The sequence below is a fragment of the Salvelinus namaycush genome, unplaced genomic scaffold, assembly GCF_016432855.1.
Source record: "Salvelinus namaycush isolate Seneca unplaced genomic scaffold, SaNama_1.0 Scaffold586, whole genome shotgun sequence".
Lineage (NCBI taxonomy): Eukaryota > Metazoa > Chordata > Actinopteri > Salmoniformes > Salmonidae > Salvelinus > Salvelinus namaycush.
The window spans coordinates 104,332-128,127 of NW_024061293.1; the positions used below are offsets into that span (position 1 = coordinate 104,332).

General features: G+C 37.8%; 1 protein-coding gene across 2 annotated transcripts in view; it reads left to right on the top strand.

The window, feature by feature from the left end:
* Positions 1-17,263, top strand: part of LOC120041946 (large neutral amino acids transporter small subunit 4-like) — a 91,168-nt gene extending 73,905 nt beyond the window's left edge. For both annotated transcript variants that reach the window (XM_038986820.1, XM_038986821.1), the window contains 3 exons: positions 12,194-12,267; positions 12,447-12,570; positions 16,836-17,263. In XM_038986820.1, the coding sequence (XP_038842748.1) occupies positions 12,194-12,267; positions 12,447-12,570; positions 16,836-16,997 (360 nt within the window). In that variant the 3' untranslated portion in view covers positions 16,998-17,263. The remainder of the gene's footprint in view (positions 1-12,193; positions 12,268-12,446; positions 12,571-16,835) is intronic.
* Positions 17,264-23,796: the final 6,533 nt, after the last annotated feature.

Genomic DNA, 23,796 nt, shown 5'->3' on the forward strand with positions numbered 1-23,796 from the left:
CATTATGAATCATATTCAGGGATAAAACAACATTATGAATCATATTCAGGGATAAAACAACATTATGAATCATATTCAGGGCTAAAACAACATTATGAATCATATTCATGGCCACAACAACATTATGAATCATATTCAGGGATAAAACAACATTATGAATCATATTCAGGGCTAACACAACATTATGAATCATATTCAGGGCTAACACAACATTATGAATCATATTCAGGGATAAAACAACATTATGAATCATATTCAGGGATAAAACAACAACATTATGAATCATATTCAGGGATAAAACAACATTATGAATCATATTCAGGGCCACAACAACATTATGAATCATATTCAGGGCTAAAACAACATTATGAATCATATTCAGGGCCACAACAACATTATGAATCATATTCAGGGCCACAATAACATTATGAATCATATTCAGGGATAAAACAACATTATGAATCATATTCAGGGATAAAACAACATTATGAATCATATTCAGGGATAAAACAACATTATGAATCATATTCAGGGATAAAACAACATTATGAATCATATTCAGGGCTAAAACATTATGAATCATATTCAGGGATAAAACAACACTATGAATCATATTCAGGGATGAAACAACATTATGAATCACATTCAGGGATGAAACAACATTATGAATCATATTCAGGGCTAAAACAACAACATTATGAATCATATTCAGGGATAAAACAACATTATGAATCACATTCAGGGCTAAAACAACAACATTATGAATCACATTCAGGGATAAAACAACAACATTATGAATCATATTCAGGGATAAAACAACATTATGAATCATATTCAGGGCTAAAACAACATTATGAATCATATTCAGGGATAAAACAACATTATGAATCATATTCAGGGATAAAACAACATTATGAATCATATTCAGGGCTAAAACAACATTATGAATCATATTCAGGGATAAAACAACATTATGAATCACATTCAGGGCTAAAACAACAACATTATGAATCATATTCAGGGCCACAACAACATTATGAATCATATTCAGGGCTAAAACAACATTATGAATCATATTCAGGGATAAAACAACATTATGAATCACATTCAGGGCTAAAACAACAACATTATGAATCATATTCAGGGTTAAAACAACATTATGAATCATATTCAGGGATAAAACAACATTATGAATCATATTCAGGGCCACAACAACATTATGAATCATATTCAGGGCCACAATAACATTATGAATCATATTCAGGGCTAAAACAACATTATGAATCATATTCAGGGCTAAAACATTATGAATCATATTCAGGGATAAAACAACAACATTATGAATCATATTCAGGGCTAAAACAACATTATGAATCATATTCAGGGCTAAAACAACATTATGAATCATATTCATGGCCACAATAACATTATGAATCATATTCAGGGATAAAACAACATTATGAATCATATTCAGGGATAAAACAACATTATGAATCATATTCAGGGATAAAACAACATTATGAATCATATTCAGGGCTAACACAACATTATGAATCATATTCATGGCCACAACAACATTATGAATCATATTCAGGGATAAAACAGTATTATGAATCATATTCAGGGCCACAATAACATTATGAATCATATTCAGGGCTAAAACAACATTATGAATCATATTCAGGGCTAACACAACATTATGAATCATATTCAGGGATAAAACAACATTATGAATCATATTCAGGGCCACAACAACATTATGAATCATATTCAGGGTTAAAACAACATTATGAATCATATTCAGGGCCACAACAACATTATGAATCATATTCAGGGCTAAAACAACAACATTATGAATCATATTCAGGGATAAAACAACATTATGAATCATATTCATGGCCACAACAACATTATGAATCATATTCAGGGCCACAATAACATTATGAATCATATTCAGGGTTAAAACAACATTATGAATCATATTCAGGGCCACAACAACATTATGAATCATATTCAGGGCTAAAACAACATTATGAATCATATTCAGGGCCACAACAACATTATGAATCATATTCAGGGCTACAACAACATTATGAATCATATTCAGGGATAAAACAACATTATGAATCATATTCAGGGCTAAAACAACATTATGAATCATATTCAGGGCCACAACAACATTATGAATCATATTCAGGGATAAAACAACATTATGAATCATATTCAGGGATAAAACAACATTATGAATCATATTCAGGGCTAAAACAACATTATGAATCATATTCATGGCCACAATAACATTATGAATCATATTCAGGACCACAACAACATTATGAATCATATTCAGGGCTAAAACAACATTATGAATCATATTCAGGGCTAAAACAACACTATGAATCATATTCATGGCCACAATAACATTATGAATCATATTCAGGGATAAAACAACATTATGAATCATATTCAGGGATAAAACAACATTATGAATCATATTCAGGGATAAAACAACATTATGAATCATATTCAGGGCTAAAACAACATTATGAATCATATTCAGGGATAAAACAACATTATGAATCATATTCAGGGATAAAACAACATTATGAATCATATTCAGGGCTAACACAACATTATGAATCATTCAGGGATAAAACAACATTATGAATCATATTCAGGGCTAAAACAACATTATGAATCATATTCAGGGCTACAATAACATTATGAATCATATTCAGGGCTACAACAACATTATGAATCATATTCAGGGCTAAAACATTATGAATCATATTCAGGGATAAAACAACATTATGAATCATATTCATGGATAAAACAACAACATTATGAATCATATTCAGGGCTAAAACAACATTATGAATCATATTCAGGGATAAAACAACATTATGAATCATATTCAGGGATAAAACAACATTATGAATCACATTCAGGGCTAAAACAACAACATTATGAATCATATTCAGGGCCACAACAACATTATGAATCATATTCAGGGCTAAAACAACATTATGAATCATATTCAGGGATAAAACAACAACATTATGAATCATATTCAGGGCTAAAACATTATGAATCATATTCAGGGCCACAACAACATTATGAATCATATTCAGGGCTACAATAACATTATGAATCATATTCAGGGCCACAACAACATTATGAATCATATTCAGGGATAAAACAACATTATGAATCATATTCAGGGCTAAAACAACATTATGAATCATATTCAGGGATAAAACAACATTATGAATCATATTCAGGGATAAAACAACATTATGAATCATATTCAGGGCCACAACAACATTATGAATCATATTCAGGGTTAAAACAACAACATTATGAATCATATTCAGGGATAAAACAACATTATGAATCATATTCAGGGATAAAACAACATTATGAATCATATTCAGGGATAAAACAACATTATGAATCATATTCAGGGCCACAATAACATTATGAATCATATTCAGGGATAAAACAACATTATGAATCATATTCAGGGATAAAACAACATTATGAATCATATTCAGGGATAAAACAACATTATGAATCATATTCAGGGCTAAAACATTATGAATCATATTCAGGGCTAAAACATTATGAATCATATTCAGGGCCACAACAACATTATGAATCATATTCAGGGCCACAATAACATTATGAATCATATTCAGGGCTAAAACAACATTATGAATCATATTCAGGGCTAAAACAACATTATGAATCATATTCAGGGCCACAACATTATGAATCATATTCATGGCCACAACAACATTATGAATCATATTCAGGGCCACAACAACATTATGAATCATATTCAGGGCCACAATAACATTATGAATCATATTCAGGGCCACAACAACATTATGAATCATATTCAGGGTTAAAACAACATTATGAATCATATTCAGGGATAAAACAACATTATGAATCATATTCAGGGTTAAAACAACATTATGAATCATATTCAGGGATAAAACAACATTATGAATCATATTCAGGGCTAAAACAACATTATGAATCATATTCAGGGCTAAAACAACATTATGAATCATATTCAGGGTTAAAACAACATTATGAATCATATTCAGGGATAAAACAACATTATGAATCATATTCATGGCCACAATAACATTATGAATCATATTCAGGGATAAAACAACATTATGAATCATATTCAGGGATAAAACAACATTATGAATCATATTCAGGGATAAAACAACATTATGAATCATATTCAGGGATAAAACAACAACATTATGAATCATATTCAGGGCTAAAACATTATGAATCATATTCAGGGCCACAACAACATTATGAATCATATTCAGGGCCACAACAACATTATGAATCACATTCAGGGCCACAACAACATTATGAATCATATTCAGGGCTAAAACATTATGAATCATATTCAGGGCCACAACAACATTATGAATCACATTCAGGGCCACAACAACATTATGAATCATATTCAGGGCCACAACAACATTATGAATCATATTCAGGGATAAAACAACATTATGAATCATATTCAGGGCTAAAACAACATTATGAATCATATTCAGGGATAAAACAACATTATGAATCATATTCAGGGATAAAACAACATTATGAATCATATTCAGGGCCACAACAACATTATGAATCATATTCAGGGTTAAAACAACAACATTATGAATCATATTCAGGGATAAAACAACATTATGAATCATATTCAGGGATAAAACAACATTATGAATCATATTCAGGGATAAAACAACATTATGAATCATATTCAGGGCCACAATAACATTATGAATCATATTCAGGGATAAAACAACATTATGAATCATATTCAGGGATAAAACAACATTATGAATCATATTCAGGGATAAAACAACATTATGAATCATATTCAGGGATAAAACAACATTATGAATCATATTCAGGGCTAAAACATTATGAATCATATTCAGGGCCACAACAACATTATGAATCATATTCAGGGCCACAATAACATTATTAATCATATTCAGGGCTACAACAACATTATGAATCATATTCAGGGATAAAACAACATTATGAATCATATTCAGGGCCACAACATTATGAATCATATTCATGGCCACAACAACATTATGAATCATATTCAGGGCCACAACAACATTATGAATCATATTCAGGGCCACAATAACATTATGAATCATATTCAGGGCCACAACAACATTATGAATCATATTCAGGGTTAAAACAACATTATGAATCATATTCAGGGATAAAACAACATTATGAATCATATTCAGGGTTAAAACAACATTATGAATCATATTCAGGGATAAAACAACATTATGAATCATATTCAGGGATAAAACAACATTATGAATCATATTCAGGGCTAAAACAACATTATGAATCATATTCAGGGTTAAAACAACATTATGAATCATATTCAGGGATAAAACAACATTATGAATCATATTCATGGCCACAATAACATTATGAATCATATTCAGGGATAAAACAACATTATGAATCATATTCAGGGATAAAACAACATTATGAATCATATTCAGGGTTAAAACAACATTATGAATCATATTCAGGGTTAAAACAACATTATGAATCATATTCAGGGCTAAAACAACATTATGAATCATATTCAGGGCTAAAACAACATTATGAATCATATTCAGGGTTAAAACAACATTATGAATCATATTCAGGGATAAAACAACATTATGAATCATATTCAGGGATAAAACAACATTATGAATCATATTCAGGGTTAAAACAACATTATGAATCATATTCAGGGATAAAACAACATTATGAATCATATTCGGGGTTAAAACAACATTATGAATCATATTCAGGGATAAAACAACATTATGAATCATATTCAGGGTTAAAACAACATTATGAATCATTCATGGCCACAATAACATTATGAATCATATTCAGGGCTACAACAACATTATGAATCATATTCAGGGATAAAACAACATGAATCATATTCAGGGATAAAACAACATTATGAATCATATTCAGGGCCACAACAACATTATGAATCATATTCAGGGCCACAATAACATTATGAATCATATTCAGGGATAAAACATTATGAATCATATTCAGGGATAAAACAACATTATGAATCATATTCAGGGATAAAACAACATTATGAATCGTATTCAGGGATAAAACAACATTATGAATCATATTCAGGGATAAAACAACATTATGAATCATATTCAGGGTTAAAACAACATTATGAATCATATTCAGGGATAAAACAACATTATGAATCATATTCAGGGATAAAACAACATTATGAATCATATTCAGGGCCACAATAACATTATGAATCATATTCAGGGATAAAACAACATTATGAATCATTCAGGGATAAAACAACATTATGAATCATATTCAGGGCTAACACAACATTATGAATCATATTCAGGGATAAAACAACATTATGAATCATATTCAGGGATAAAACATTATGAATCATATTCAGGGCTAACACAACATTATGAATCATATTCAGGGTTAAAACAACATTATGAATCATATTCATGGCCACAATAACATTATGAATCATATTCAGGGATAAAACAACATTATGAATCATTCAGGGATAAAACAACATTATGAATCATATTCAGGGCTAAAACAACATTATGAATCATATTCAGGGCTAAAACATTATGAATCATATTCAGGGATAAAACAACATTATGAATCATATTCAGGGTTAAAACAACATTATGAATCATATTCAGGGATAAAACAACATTATGAATCATATTCAGGGTTAAAACAACATTATGAATCATATTCAGGGATAAAACAACATTATGAATCATATTCAGGGTTAAAACAACATTATGAATCATATTCAGGGCCACAACAACATTATGAATCATATTCAGGGATAAAACAACATTATGAATCATATTCAGGGCTACAACAACATTATGAATCATATTCAGGGATAAAACAACATTATGAATCATATTCAGGGCCACAACATTATGAATCATATTCATGGCCACAACAACATTATGAATCATATTCAGGGGCCGACAACAACATTATGAATCATATTCAGGGCCACAATAACATTATGAATCATATTCAGGGCCACAACAACATTATGATCATATTCAGGGTTAAAACAACATGAATCATATTCAGGGCCACAATAACATTATGAATCATATTCAGGGCTGCAACAACATTATGAATCATATTCAGGGATAAAACAACATTATGAATCATATTCAGGGATAAAACAACATTATGAATCATATTCAGGGCCACAACATTATGAATCATATTCAGGGCCACAACAACATTATGAATCATATTCAGGGATAAAACAACATTATGAATCATATTCAGGGATAAAAAAACATTATGAATCATATTCAGGGTTAAACAACATTATGAATCATATTCAGGGATAAAACAACATTATGAATCATATTCAGGGCTAAAACAACATTATGAATCATATTCAGGGCTAAAACAACATTATGAATCATATTCAGGGTTAAAACAACATTATGAATCATATTCAGGGATAAAACAACATTATGAATCATATTCATGGCCACAATAACATTATGAATCATATTCAGGGATAAAACAACATTATGAATCATATTCAGGGCCTAAAACAACATTTATGAACTATACTTCAGGGCTAAACAACACATTAGAATCATATTCAGGGTTAAAACAACACTTTATGAATACATATGCAGGGATAAAACAAACATTATGAATTCATAATTCATGGCCCACAATAAACATTATGAATCATATTCAGGAATAAAACAACATTATGAATCATATTCAGGATAAAACAACATTATGAATCATATTCCAGGGTTAAAACACCATTATGAATCATATTCAGGGTTAAACAACATTAGAATCCTATTCAAGCGGCTAAAACAACATTTATGAATCATATTCCGGGCCTAACCACCCAACCATATGAATCATATTCAGCCCCCAAAAGCGTTAAAACAACATTATGAAGTCAATATTCAGGGATAAAACAACATTATGAATCATAATTCAGGATTAAAACAACATTATGAATCCATATTCAGGGTTTAAACAACATTATGAATCATATTCAGCGGAATAACACAACATTATGAATTCATATTCAGGGTTTAAAACAACATTCATTGAATCATATTCAGGGATAAAACAACATTATGAATCATATTCAGGGTTAAAACAACATTATGAATCATATTCATGGCCACAATAACATTATGAATCATATTCAGGGCTACAACAACATTATGAATCATATTCAGGGATAAAACAACATGAATCATATTCAGGGATAAAACAACATTATGAATCATATTCAGGGATAAAACAACATTATGAATCATATTCAGGGTTAAAACAACATTATGAATCATATTCAGGGATAAAACAACATTATGAATCATATTCAGGGATAAAACAACATTATGAATCATATTCAGGGATAAAACATTATGAATCATATTCAGGGATAAAACAACATTATGAATCATATTCAGGGATAAAACAACATTATGAATCATATTCAGGGATAAAACAACATTATGAATCATATTCAGGGATAAAACAACATTATGAATCATATTCAGGGTTAAAACAACATTATGAATCATATTCAGGGATAAAACAACATTATGAATCATATTCAGGGATAAAACAACATTATGAATCATATTCAGGGCCACAATAACATTATGAATCATATTCAGGGATAAAACAACATTATGAATCATTCAGGGATAAAACAACATTATGAATCATATTCAGGGCTAACACAACATTATGAATCATATTCAGGGATAAAACAACATTATGAATCATATTCAGTGATAAAACATTATGAATCATATTCAGGGCTAACACAACATTATGAATCATATTCAGGGTTAAAACAACATTATGAATCATATTCATGGCCACAATAACATTATGAATCATATTCAGGGATAAAACAACATTATGAATCATTCAGGGATAAAACAACATTATGAATCATATTCAGGGCTAAAACAACATTATGAATCATATTCAGGGCTAAAACATTATGAATCATATTCAGGGATAAAACAACATTATGAATCATATTCAGGGTTAAAACAACATTATGAATCATATTCAGGGATAAAACAACATTATGAATCATATTCAGGGTTAAAACAACATTATGAATCATATTCAGGGATAAAACAACATTATGAATCATATTCAGGGTTAAAACAACATTATGAATCATATTCAGGGCCACAACAACATTATGAATCATATTCAGGGATAAAACAACATTATGAATCATATTCAGGGATAAAACAACATTATGAATCATATTCAGGGATAAAACAACATTATGAATCATATTCAGGGCCACAACAACATTATGAATCATATTCAGGGTTAAAACAACAACATTATGAATCGTATTCAGGGATAAAACAACATTATGAATCATATTCAGGGATAAAACAACATTATGAATCATATTCAGGGATAAAACAACATTATGAATCATATTCAGGGCCACAATAACATTATGAATCATATTTAGGGATAAAACAACATTATGAATCATATTCAGGGATAAAACAACATTATGAATCATATTCAGGGATAAAACAACATTATGAATCATATTCAGGGCTAAAACATTATGAATCATATTCAGGGCTAAAACATTATGAATCATATTCAGGGCCACAACAAAATTATGAATCATATTCAGGGCCACAATAACATTATGAATCATATTCAGGGCTACAACAACATTATGAATCATATTCAGGGATAAAACAACATTATGAATCATATTCAGGGATAAAACAACATTATGAATCATATTCAGGGCCACAACATTATGAATCATATTCAGGGCCACAACAACATTATGAATCATATTCAGGGATAAAACAACATTATGAATCATATTCAGGGATAAAACAACATTATGAATCATATTCAGGGTTAAAACAACATTATGAATCATATTCAGGGATAAAACAACATTATGAATCATATTCAGGGCTAAAACAACATTATGAATCATATTCAGGGCTAAAACAACATTATGAATCATATTCAGGGTTAAAACAACATTATGAATCATATTCAGGGATAAAACAACATTATGAATCATATTCATGGCCACAATAACATTATGAATCATATTCAGGGATAAAACAACATTATGAATCATATTCAGGGATAAAACAACATTATGAATCATATTCAGGGTTAAAACAACATTATGAATCATATTCAGGGATAAAACAACATTATGAATCATATTCAGGGTTAAAACAACATTATGAATCATATTCAGGGATAAAACAACATTATGAATCATATTCAGGGTTAAAACAACATTATGAATCATATTCAGGGATAAAACAACATTATGAATCATATTCAGGGTTAAAACAACATTATGAATCATATTCATGGCCACAATAACATTATGAATCATATTCAGGGCTACAACAACATTATGAATCATATTCAGGGATAAAACAACATTATGAATCATATTCAGGGATAAAACAACATTATGAATCATATTCAGGGCTAAAACATTATGAATCATATTCAGGGCTAAAACATTATGAATCATATTCAGGGCCACAACAACATTATGAATCATATTCAGGGCCACAATAACATTATGAATCATATTCAGGGATAAAACAACATTATGAATCATATTCAGGGATAAAACAACATTATGAATCATATTCAGGGATAAAACAACATTATGAATCATATTCAGGGATAAAACAACATTATGAATCATATTCAGGGTTAAAACAACATTATGAATCATATTCAGGGATAAAACAACATTATGAATCATATTCAGGGTTAAAACAACATTATGAATCATATTCATGGCCACAATAACATTATGAATCATATTCAGGGATAAAACAACATTATGAATCATTCAGGGATAAAACAACATTATGAATCATATTCAGGGCTAAAACAACATTATGAATCATATTCAGGGCTAAAACATTATGAATCATATTCAGGGATAAAACAACATTATGAATCATATTCAGGGTTAAAACAACATTATGAATCATATTCAGGGATAAAACAACATTATGAATCATATTCAGGGCTAACACAACATTATGAATCATATTCAGGGCCACAACAACATTATGAATCATATTCAGGGTTAAAACAACATTATGAATCATATTCAGGGATAAAACAACATTATGAATCATATTCAGGGATAAAACAACATTATGAATCATATTCAGGGCCACAACAACATTATGAATCATATTCAGGGCTACAATAACATTATGAATCATATTCAGGGCTAAAACATTATGAATCATATTCAGGGCTAAAACATTATGAAACATATTCATGGATAAAACAACATTATGAATCATATTCAGGGATAAAACAACATTATGAATCATATTCAGGGCTAAAACATTATGAATCATATTCAGGGCTAAAACATTATGAATCATATTCAGGGATAAAACAACATTATGAATCATATTCAGGGATAAAACAACATTATGAATCATATTCAGGGCTAAAACATTATGAATCATATTCAGGGCTAAAACATTATGAATCATATTCAGGGCTAAAACATTATGAATCATATTCAGGGCTAAAACAACATTATGAATCATATTCAGGGATAAAACAACATTATGAATCATATTCAGGGCTACAACAACATTATGAATCATATTCAGGGTTAAAACAACATTATGAATCATATTCAGGGCCACAACAACATTATGAATCATATTCAGGGCTAAAACATTATGAATCATATTCAGGGTTAAAACATTATGAATCATATTCAGGGTTAAAACAACATTATGAATCATATTCAGGGCCACAACAACATTATGAATCATATTCAGGGCCACAACAACATTATGAATCATATTCAGGGCTAAAACATTATGAATCATATTCAGGGTTAAAACATTATGAATCATATTCAGGGATAAAACATTATGAATCATATTCAGGGATAAAACAACACTATGAAAAAATGTTTAAGGTCCCTTGCCCTAGGCCCTCCTGCAGAGCTGGTGACTGACTGAATTGTCATCTGATGTGTTTCTCCTCTCCTCAGATCCTGTCATTTGTCCTCCACACTGTTGTGAGAGGGTTCATCCACTCTGCAACCGGAGGTCTCTACGCTGCTGTGTGAGTACTGGCATCACCCTGGGAGGGTGTGTTTGTGAGTGTGAGAGAGAGTGTGAGTGAGTGAGAGAGAGAGAGAGACCCAAACACCTAGGTAATAATAATGAGAGAGAGACGGAGAGAGAGACAGAGAGTTCCTGGTATTACATGAAAGCTGTAAATGGATTGTATTCTCTCTCTAGGTACCCGTCGTCTCAGTTTGGCAGTCTGACAGGGATGCAGTCTCTGGTGTCTGCTCTGTTTGCTCTGTTCCAGCAGCCGCTCTTCATGGCCATGATGGGCCCTCTGAAGGGAGACCCACTCTGGGTGAGGATACACACACACAGTGCACTCAAGCACACACACAGCGCGCACACACAGCGCACACACACATGCAGAACACAATCAATCAAATGTCTTTAAAAATACATTTTTACATCAGCATAGGTCACAAAGTGATGTACAGAAACCCAGCCTAAAACCCCAAACAGCAAGAAATGCAGATGTAGAATCATAGTGGCTAGGAAAAACTTCCTAGAAAGGCAGGAACCTAAGAAGAAACCTAGAGAGGAACCAGGCTCTGAGGGGTGGCTAGTCCTCTTCTGGCTGTGCTGGTTGGAGAGGACATGGCCATTAAGGCCAGAATGTTCTTCAAGATGTTCAAACGTTCATAAATGACCAGCAGGGTCAAATAATAATCACAGTGGTTGTAGAGCGTGCAACAGGTCAGCACCTCAGGAGTAAATGTCAGTTGGCTTTTCATAGCCGAGCATTGAGGTCAAGACAGCAGAGAGAGAGAGAGAGAGAGAGAGAGAGAGAGAGAGAGAGAGAGTCGAAACAGCAGGTCAGTGACAAGGTAACACGACCAGTGAACAGGTCAGGGTTCCATAGCCGCAGGCAGAACAGCAGAATCTGGATCAGCAGCACAACCAGGTGGACTGGGGACAGCAAGGAGTCGTCAGGCCAGGTAGGAGGGGGGGGGGGGGGGGGGCATTAGAGGGAGCATACCTAAGATCACCCAGAACACCAGATAAGACAGGAGAATTATACCAGATAGGACAGACTGACCCCAGCCCCCCCGGCACATAGACTATTGCAGCAGATACTGGAGACTGAGACAAAGGGGGTCGGGGGACACTGTGGCCCTGTCCGACGATACCACCTGGACTGGGCCAACCAGGCAGGATTAACCCCACCCACTTTGTCAAAGCACAGCCCCCACACCACTAGAGGGATATCAACAGACCACCAACTTACTACCCTGAGACAAGGCTGAGTATAGTCCCCACACCACTAGAGGGATATCAACAGACCACCAACTTACTACCCTGAGACAAGGCTGAGTATAGTCCCCACACCACTAGAGGGATATCAACAGACCACCAACTTACTACCCTGAGACAAGGCTGAGTATAGTCCCCACACCACTAGAGAGATATCAACAGACCACTAACTTACTACCCTGAGACAAGGCTGAGTATAGTCCCCACACCACTAGAGGGATATCAACAGACCACCAACTTACTACCCTGAGACAAGGCTGAGTATAGTCCCCACACCACTAGAGGGATATCAACAGACCACTAACTTACTACCCTGAGACAAGGCTGAGTATAGTCCCCACACCACTAGAGAGATATCAACAGACCCCTAACTTACTACCCTGAGACAAGGCTGAGTATAGTCCCCACACCACTAGAGGGATATCAACAGACCCCTAACTTACTACCCTGAGACCAGGCTGAGTATAGTCCCCACACCACTAGAGGGATATCAACAGACCACCAACTTACTACCCTGAGACAAGGCTGAGTATAGTCCCCACACCACTAGAGGGATATCAACAGACCACTAACTTACTACCCTGAGACAAGGCTGAGTATAGTCCCCACACCACTAGAGGGATATCAACAGACCCCTAACTTACTACCCTGAGACAAGGCTGAGTATAGTCCCCACACCACTAGAGGGATATCAACAGACCCCTAACTTACTACCCTGAGACAAGGCTGAGTATAGTCCCCATACCACTAGAGGGATATCAACAGACCACTAACTTACTACCCTGAGACAAGGCTGAGTATAGCCCCCACACCACTAGAGGGATATCAACAGACCACCAACTTACTACCCTGAGACCAGGCTGAGTATAGTCCCCACACCACTAGAGGGATATCAACAGACCACTAACTTACTACCCTGAGACAAGGCTGAGTATAGTCCCCACACCACTAGAGGGATATCAACAGACCACTAACTTACTACCCTGAGACAAGGCTGAGTATAGTCCCCACACCACTAGAGGGATATCAACAGACCCCTAACTTACTACCCTGAGACAAGGCTGAGTATAGTCCCCACACCACTAGAGGGATATCAACAGACCACCAACTTACTACCCTGAGACAAGGCTGAGTATAGTCCCCACACCACTAGAGGGATATCAACAGACCACTAACTTACTACCCTGAGACAAGGCTGAGTATAGTCCCCACACCACTAGAGGGATATCAACAGACCCCTAACTTACTACCCTGAGACAAGGCTGAGTATAGTCCCCACACCACTAGAGAGATATCAACAGACCCCTAACTTACTACCCTGAGACAAGGCTGAGTATAGTCCCCACACCACTAGAGGGATATCAACAGACCACTAACTTACTACCCTGAGACCAGGCTGAGTATAGCCCCCACACCACTAGAGGGATATCAACAGACCACCAACTTACTACCCTGAGACCAGGCTGAGTATAGTCCCCACACCACTAGAGGGATATCAACAGACCACTAACTTACTACCCTGAGACAAGGCTGAGTATAGTCCCCACACCACTAGAGGGATATCAACAGACCCCTAACTTACTACCCTGAGACAAGGCTGAGTATAGTCCCCACACCACTAGAGGGATATCAACAGACCACCAACTTACTACCCTGAGACAAGGCTGAGTATAGTCCCCACACCACTAGAGGGATATCAACAGACCACTAACTTACTACCCTGAGACAAGGCTGAGTATAGTCCCCACACCACTAGAGGGATATCAACAGACCCCTAACTTACTACCCTGAGACAAGGCTGAGTATAGTCCCCACACCACTAGAGGTGCTGAGCTGGACCCAAGGAAAGAACTAATAAATATATTTTTTAAACCTAAGCTAGTCTTGCCTGCTTCAAGAACAGCTAGCTAACTAACCAATAAAATACAGTGGGTGGTCCGCCCAGTTCTAACTAGGGTACTTAGACAAAGTTTTCCTACGGTTAATGTAGGCCCATGGGCGACTTGGCTTTGTACCCCCTTTTCCCACCAACAAACAAACAGTCAGTCATACACCACAGCAATACATACTCACATGATAACGGACAATGTGAGATGTAGGCGCAAAAACAAAAGAGAGATCGCTCCAGAGACAACTGATTGGGTTTCTCTTAAACCAAGGGAAAGTATGTGATTGGGTAAGGGAAAAGGAGCAGTTGTGTCTTCAGATTGGCGACTGATTGGCGACTGATGACTGCCACCTGTGACTAGGGCAGAACGAGAGAAAACAAATACACACAGGATACCTGTATCCGTAACACGTACAATTGATTTGTAAGGAGACAAACCATCCACAGAGACGAACGGATCTCTTTCCGACAGATAAGATCTAAACCAGGAAAGAACTTGTCCGTTTAGACCAATTAGGGTTTCTAATCTCTCCAAAAGAATGTGTTGTCAAAAGCAGCATTAAGGTCTAGGAGCATGAGGACAGATGCAGAGCCGTGGTCTGATGCCATTAAAAGGTCATTTACCACCTTCACGAGTGCAGACTCAGTACTATGATGGTGTCTAAAACCAGTCTTCAGGAAGGCAGAGAGTTGCTGAGCAACAGCTTTTTCAAACAAAATTGAGAAGAGATTTGATATAGGCCAATATTATTTTGTTTTTACCGGATCAAGAGGCTTTTTCCAGAGAGGCTTTATTACTGCCACATCCTCTGGTTGTGAGTTTGGTATCCAGAGGATATGATCAACAGAGGAGGACCAAGCACAGGAAGTAGCTCCTTCAGTAGTTTAGTTGGAAAAAGGTCCAGTAGACAGCTGGAAGGGTTAGAGTTCATAACTTTTTTTGTGAATGTGTCAAGAGATACAAGATTAAGTCTCTCAGTTGATCCGAGGTCCTGTGTAGACTCAGGACAACTGAGCTTTGGAGAAATATACATATTCGAAGAGGAGCCTGCATATTTAAAGAGAAGAATTTGTTTTCTATTTTTGATATTGCATTGTACTCTCTTTCTAAGCTAGTCGGATGACGTTTCTAATGACAGTTTTTAGAGGTGCGACTGCATCTAGGTATTATGCAAGGTTAAGTTTAGATTTTCAGTTAGGTGGTTAACTGATTTTTGTACTCTGACATTCTTGGGTAGTTGGAGGAAGTCTGGAAGGGCATCTAGGAATCTTTGGGTTGTCCAAGAATTTATAGCAAGGCTTTTGATAATCTTAGGTTGGGGTGTAAGCAAATTATTTGTTGCTCTGGGCGAATGTAATAAGATTGTGGTCCGAAAGTCTTATTGTAACTAAAGTGAACTCTATTTCCCATGGTGCTCTAGGTGAATGTAGGCCTGTTGGGGGTCAGTATGCTGGGCTTCCTGCTGCCTCTGTACCTGGTGTGTTTCAGACGCACACTGCACCGCCGGATACAGGACAGAGACCAGGACTCCAAGATATACCTCAAGATCAACGGGTCTAGCAAACCTGAAGCTTTCGTCTAGAGAGGGGAGAGAGGGAGGAAGGTGGGAGGAGATGGGAGGGAGAAGAGTGTTGTTCTACTTTGAATCTGCAGAGGACACACAGATATATACACGCCCACACACACACATACGTACACACACACAGACTTTTGAAGACACCCATGTAAGAACTTCTCCTCTTGTCATGAAAACATACTACCTTGGACAAACACTAAGGACTGAATAAGAGCAAGAACAAGAGAGAGAGAGAGAGAGAGAGGGAGAGAGGGAGAGAGAGGGAGAGACTGTGAAAGGAAAGGGTCATCAGCCCCCCCACTTCTTCTTCTCCTCTCCTCTCAGTTCTCCTCTCATGTTCTCCTCTCATGTTCTCCTCTCAGTTCTCCTCTCATGTTCTCCTCTCATGTTCTCCTCTCATGTTCTCCTCTCATGTTCTCCTCTCAGTTCTCCTCTTATGTTCTCCTCTCATGTTCTCCTCTCATGTTCTCCTCTCAGTTCTCCTCTCATGTTCTCCTCTCATGTTCTCCTCTCATGTTCTCTTCTCTTCTCCTCTCTTCTCCTCTCCTCTCTTCTCCTTTCCTCTCCTCTCTTCTCCTCTCTTCTCATCTCTTCTCCCCTCCTCTCCCCTCTTCTCTTCTCCTCTCTTCTCTTCTCCTTTCCCCTCCTCTCCTCTCTCATTTTCTAATTTCTCACATAGCTCTGAAATGACATCCTATGCCTGGTTGTCCCACCTAGCTATCTTAAGACGGATGCACTCCTGAGTTTGTAGATGATGCTCTGGGAGGAGTTCAGGGTTGGTAACCATGGTGACAGACAGGGTGGGAGGTGTTCTACAGTTGGTAACCATGGTGACAGACATTGGATGGTGTTCTACAGTTGGTAACCATGGTGACAGACAGTCGTAAGTGTTTTAGGGTTGGTAACCATGGTGACAGACAGGGTAGGAGGTGTTCTAGGATTGAGGACCATGGTGACAGACCGGGTGGGAGGTTTTCTACAGTTGGTAACCATGGTAACAGACAGGGTGGGAGGTGTTCTAGGTTTGAGGACCATGGGGTGGGGGGTGTTCTACAGTTGGTAACCATGGTGACAGACAATGGGGGTGTCATGCCTGATCCTGCTCCCCCTCTCTGGCGCCAGGCGGCCCACCATTACGCACACCTGTCACCATCATTGTGTTCATCTGCGCAATATTGGACTCACCTGGACTCCATTACTTTGTTGATTGCCCCTCTATATCTGTCTGCTCCTCAGTTTATTCCCCGTGTCAGCATTATTGTTGCTATGTTTTCCCCTATCCAGACACTGTCCTTGTTTGTTTCTTGTCTGTTATCCATTAAATGTTCACTCCCTGTACTTGCCTCTCGTCTCCCAGCGTCTGTCCTTACAGGGGAGGTGTTCTAGGTTTGTTAACCATGGTGACAGACATGGTGGGAGGTGTTCTAGGGCTGGTAACCATGGTGACAGACATGGTGGGAGGTGTTCTAGAGTTGGTAACTACCTGACACAAACACACCTCATCCATGGAGACCAACTACCACCAAACATCTATTCATCCATCACTGCTATTTATTCTCTGGTTCTTTTATTTTTGTATTGTCACCTGATCAACCAGCTGAGCTTCATAAAGATATGGTTGAACCTTTCTTGCTCAGGCGTTCCGCTAGCGACCCACCTCGACAACATCCGGTGAAATAGCAGAGTGCGAAATTCAAACTACAGAAATATAAATATTTAACATTCATGAAAATACATGTGTAATACATCAAAATAAAGCTTAACTTCTTGTTAATCCAACTGCTGTGTCAGATTTCAAAAAGGCTTTACAGCGAAAGCAAACCATGCAATTATATGAGGACAGCGCCCCGCATACAAAACCATGAAAAACATTTTTCAACCAGGCAGGTGCGACACGAAAGTCAGAAATAGCGATATAATAAATGCCTTACCTTTGAAGATCTTCTTCTGTTGGCACTCCAAAAGGTCCCAGTTACATTACAAATGGTCCTTTTGTTCGATAAAGTCCTTCTTTATATCCATAAAAACTCAGGTTAGCTGGCGCGCTTCAGTCAATAATTCACCGGTTTCCCTCTTCAAAATGCATACAAAATGAATCCCAAACGTTACCAATAAACGTATCCAAACAAGTCAAACAACGTTTACAATCAAACCTTAGGTACCCTAATACGTAAATAAATGATAAAATTTAAGACGAAGAATAGTATGTTCATTACCGGAGATAAATAACAAAGAACCCGCTTTCCTCCATGCGCATGGAAACACTACAGCCAAAATGGGAGCCACCTAGAAAAACTACAGTTTCTGGCTCATTTTCCCAAAAAAACAGCCTGAAACTCTTTCTAAAGACTGTTGACATCTAGTGGAAGCCCTAGGAACTGCAATCTGGGAGGTTTTTGCCTTATAATAAAAGTGACCGCCAGTGGTAGGCCCGAAATTGTTTTTTTTGGGATGGTTTGTCCTCGGGGTTTCTCCTGCCATATCAGTTCTGGTATACTCACAGACATTATTCTAAACGTTTTAGAAACTTTAGAGTGTTTTCTATCCAAATCTATCAATTATATGCATATCCTAGCTTCGAGGCCTGAGTAACAGGCAGTTTACTTTGGGCACGCTTTTCATCCGGATGTCAAAATACTGCCCCCTAGCCCAATGAGGTTGAGAGCTATGATTAGGTTTTATAAAGATATGGTTAAATATGTGAGAACTATGATTAGGTCTGAAATTATGCATTCAGCTCTGATCCTAAAATAATGGTACTACATTTTTCTCAAGGTTAATATTGTATGTCCCAAATGGCACCCGTTTTCCTGAATAACTACTTAAAGCAGTTTTCCTATATAACTACTTAAAGCAGTTTTCCTATATAACTACTTAAAGCAGTTTTCCTATATAACTACTTAAAGCAGTTTTCCCATATAACTACTTAAAGCAGTTTTCCTATATAACTACTTAAAGCAGTTTTCCTATATAACTACTTAAAGCAGTTTTCATATATAACTACTTAAAGCAGTTTTCCTGAATAACTACTTAAAGCAGTTTTCATATAACTACTTAAAGCAGTTTTCCTATATAACTACTTAAAGCAGTTTTCCTATATAACTACTTAAAGCAGTTTTCATATAACTACTTAAAGCAGTTTTCATATAACTACTTAAAGCAGTTTTCATATAACTACTTAAAGCAGTTTTCATATAACTACTTAAAGCAGTTTTCATATAACTACTTAAAGCAGTTTTCATATATAACTACTTAAAGCAGTTCACTATGTAGAGAATAGGGTGCCAATTGGGACCAATGGGGTTGAGGGTTTGAATGTGGAACGGCCACAGGTCTCTTCTATTCTGTTCTGTCATGCCACTTCTATGCTGATGTCTGTTATTTTACATAGAGATAGATGTGTATATTTATGTGTTGTTGTAAATGATAGTATACCATTATTGACAGACATAAAGGTAGAAATACTAATACTTGTATCGATTTATGGTTAAATCGTTGATGATTAGGGATTTATAGTTACAATGTTGGGATCAGTCTGGAGCGCACAGAGAAACGCAACACTTTAACCTCTGACCTCTACCCTGTCAGGCATTATCCTGAATATCTCCTCAGGTCTTCTGCTTCTGCTAGGTTTCTCTATATTTTCGTGGTGATCAATCTCTTCAATCTAATCTGATCATGGACTTCAAGAAATTAAGGAAATATCTTATTTGTTCTCCTTGTCTAGGTTTTTTAATTAAACATGGCATTTCACATCATAGGCTTGATATGTAATGATGATGATTATTAATCCTTAACTACTAAACACCTTTTTTATGTTTCACTTTTTTAAAAAAAGATTCCAATGATTTTTCTTGGTTTATTTATTTTGTGATAATTATTCTGTTTTAAATCTGATTTAAACCCGACTTTTCCATCTGGATGAATAAGATATAAACCCTCAGTGGCCAGTTTATTAGGTACACCCATCTAGTACCGGGTCGGACTCCGCTTAGCCACCAGAACAGCCTGAATTCTTCAGGGAATGGATTCTACAAGGTGTGGCTTTCAAATGTTGCTCAATCGGTATCAAGGGACCTAACGTGTGCCAGGAAAACGTTCCTCACACCAATACACCACCAGCCTGTACCGTTGACACCAGGCAGGATGGGTCCATGGACTCATGCTGCTTACGCCAAATCCTGACACTGCCATCAGCATGACACAAAAGGAACAGGGATTCGGAGGACCTGCCGATGTTTTTCCACTTCTCAATTGTCCAGTGTTGGTGATGGTGTGCCCACTGGAGCCGCTTCTTCTTGTCTTAGAAAGTAGGAGTGGAACTGGGTCGTCTGTTGTAACAGCCCGGTGTGGTCGTCTGTTGTAACAGCCCGGTGTGGTCGTCTGTTGTAACAGCCCGGTGTGGTCGTCTGTTGTAACAGCCCGGTGTGGTCGTCTGTTGTAACAGCCCGGTGTGGTCGTCTGTTGTAACAGCCCGGTGTGGTGGTCTGTTGTAACAGCCCGGTGTGGTGGTCTGTTGTAACAGCCCGGTGTGGTGGTCTGTTGTAACAGCCCGGTGTGGTGGTCTGTTGTAACAGCCCGGTGTGGTCGTCTGTTGTAACAGCCCGGTGTGGTCGTCTGTTGTAACAGCCCGGTGTGGTCGTCTGTTGTAACAGCCCGGTGTGGTCGTCTGTTGTAACAGCCCGGTGTGGTCGTCTGTTGTAACAGCCCGGTGTGGTCGTCTGTTGTAACAGCCCGGTGTGGTCGTCTGTTGTAACAGCCCGGTGTGGTCGTCTGTTGTAACAGCCCGGTGTGGTCGTCTGTTGTAACAGCCCGGTGTGGTGGTCTGTTGTAACAGCCCGGTGGTGGTCTGTGTACAGCCCGGTGGTCTGTTGTAACAGCCCGGTGTGGTCGTCTGTTGTAACAGCCCGGTGTGGTCGTCTGTTGTAACAGCCCGGTGTGGTCGTCTGTTGTAACAGCCCGGTGTGGTGGTCTGTTGTAACACCCCGGTGTGGTGGTCTGTTGTAACAGCCCGGTGTGGTGGTCTGTTGTAACAGCCCGGTGTGGTGGTCTGTTGTAACAGCCCGGTGTGGTGGTCTGTTGTAACAGCCCGGTGTGGTCGTCTGTTGTAACAGCCCGGTGTGGTCGTCTATTGTAACAGCCCGGTGTGGTCGTCTGTTGTAACAGCCCGGTGTGGTCGTCTGTTGTAACAGCCCGGTGTGGTCGTCTGTTGTAACAGCCCGGTGTGGTCGTCTGTTGTAACAGCCCGGTGTGGTGGTCTGTTGTAACAGCCCGGTGTGGTCGTCACAACAGCCCGGTGTGGTCGTCTGTTGTAACAGCCCGGTGTGGTCGTCTGTTGTAACAGCCCGGTGTGGTCGTCTGTTGTAACAGCCCGGTGTGGTCGTCTGTTGTAACAGCCCGGTGTGGTGGTCTGTTGTAACAGCCCGGTGTGGTGGTCTGTTGTAACAGCCCGGTGTGGTGGTCTGTTGTAACAGCCCGGTGTGGTGGTCTGTTGTAACAGCCCGGTGTGGTGGTCGTAACAGCCCGGTGTGGTCGTCTGTTGTAACAGCCCGGTGTGGTCGTCTGTTGTAACAGCCCGGTGTGGTCGTCTGTTGTAACAGCCCGGTGTGGTCGTCTGTTGTAACAGCCCATCCGTGACAAGGACCGACGAGTTGTGTGTTCTGTTTTGCACACCACTGTTATTATGTGCCGTAATTTGCCTGTTTGTGGCCCTCCTGTTAGCTTCCAAGCAGCAGTGCAGCAGACAACGGGAGTAGGTGTCACATCCACTTGGGAGAAGCTATTTTCGGGAGGCATATTCCATATAGAAAATCCCAGCTAGCTAACGTAGCTAGAAAGTCTCTGTCCACCGTTTTTTTCCCTCGTGGAAAAGGAGGTCGTTAGCTAGCTATATCTCTTCAGTTTCGTCGAATGGTCCTTTATGACGTCCAAACAAAGTTGTCCTGTGGCTGTTGTATTTTGGAGAACGCGAGGAGGATATCCTCTGACATGATCAAAGCAACGATATTGTGTCTTATTGAGGTAATTTACAATTGAAGTGTCCTGGCTGCATATCAGTTCAAAATAGAGATGAATCCAGGAGGTACTGTATTGTAATGACCTCTGCATAGAGGGAGGGGTCTTCAAAGGCCTCTGCATTTGCAACAGGCCATAGTGGCGAAATTATGACAATTTAGCAAATAAACACTGGGGTGATAGATGTGCAGAAGATGAATGTGCAAGTAGAGATACTGAGGTGCAAAGGAGCAAAAAATAAATAACAATATGGGGATGAGGTAGTTGGGTGGGCTATTTACAGATGGGCTGTGTACAGGTGCAATGATCCGTAAGCTGCTCTGATAGCTGTTGCTTAAAGTTAGTGAGGGAGATATAAGACTCCAGCTTCAGTGATTTTTGCAATTAGTTCCAGTCCAATGACAGCAGAGAACTGGAGGGAAAGGCCACCCCAGGCAGCGAAAAGTTGTTTCCAAGTCTTGGTTGGCTCGCGCCGTCTGGCCATTGGACTAGGGGTGGAACCCGGAGGACAGGCTAGACGACGACCGAATGAGTGTGCAGAACACCTTCCTAAACTGAGACAAGAACTGAGGATCCCGGTCGGAGACCATGTCTACTGAGAGTCCATGGATCCGGAAGACGTGCTGCTCCAAGAGCTGGGCCGTCTCTTTGGCAGAGGGTAGCTTGGGGTGAGGAATGAAGTGAGCGGCTTTGGAAAACCGATCCACTACTGTCAGGATGGCGGTGTTGCCATCAAACGGGGGAGACCCGTGACAAAGTCCGGGGCTTTGTGAGACCAGGGACGGTGAGG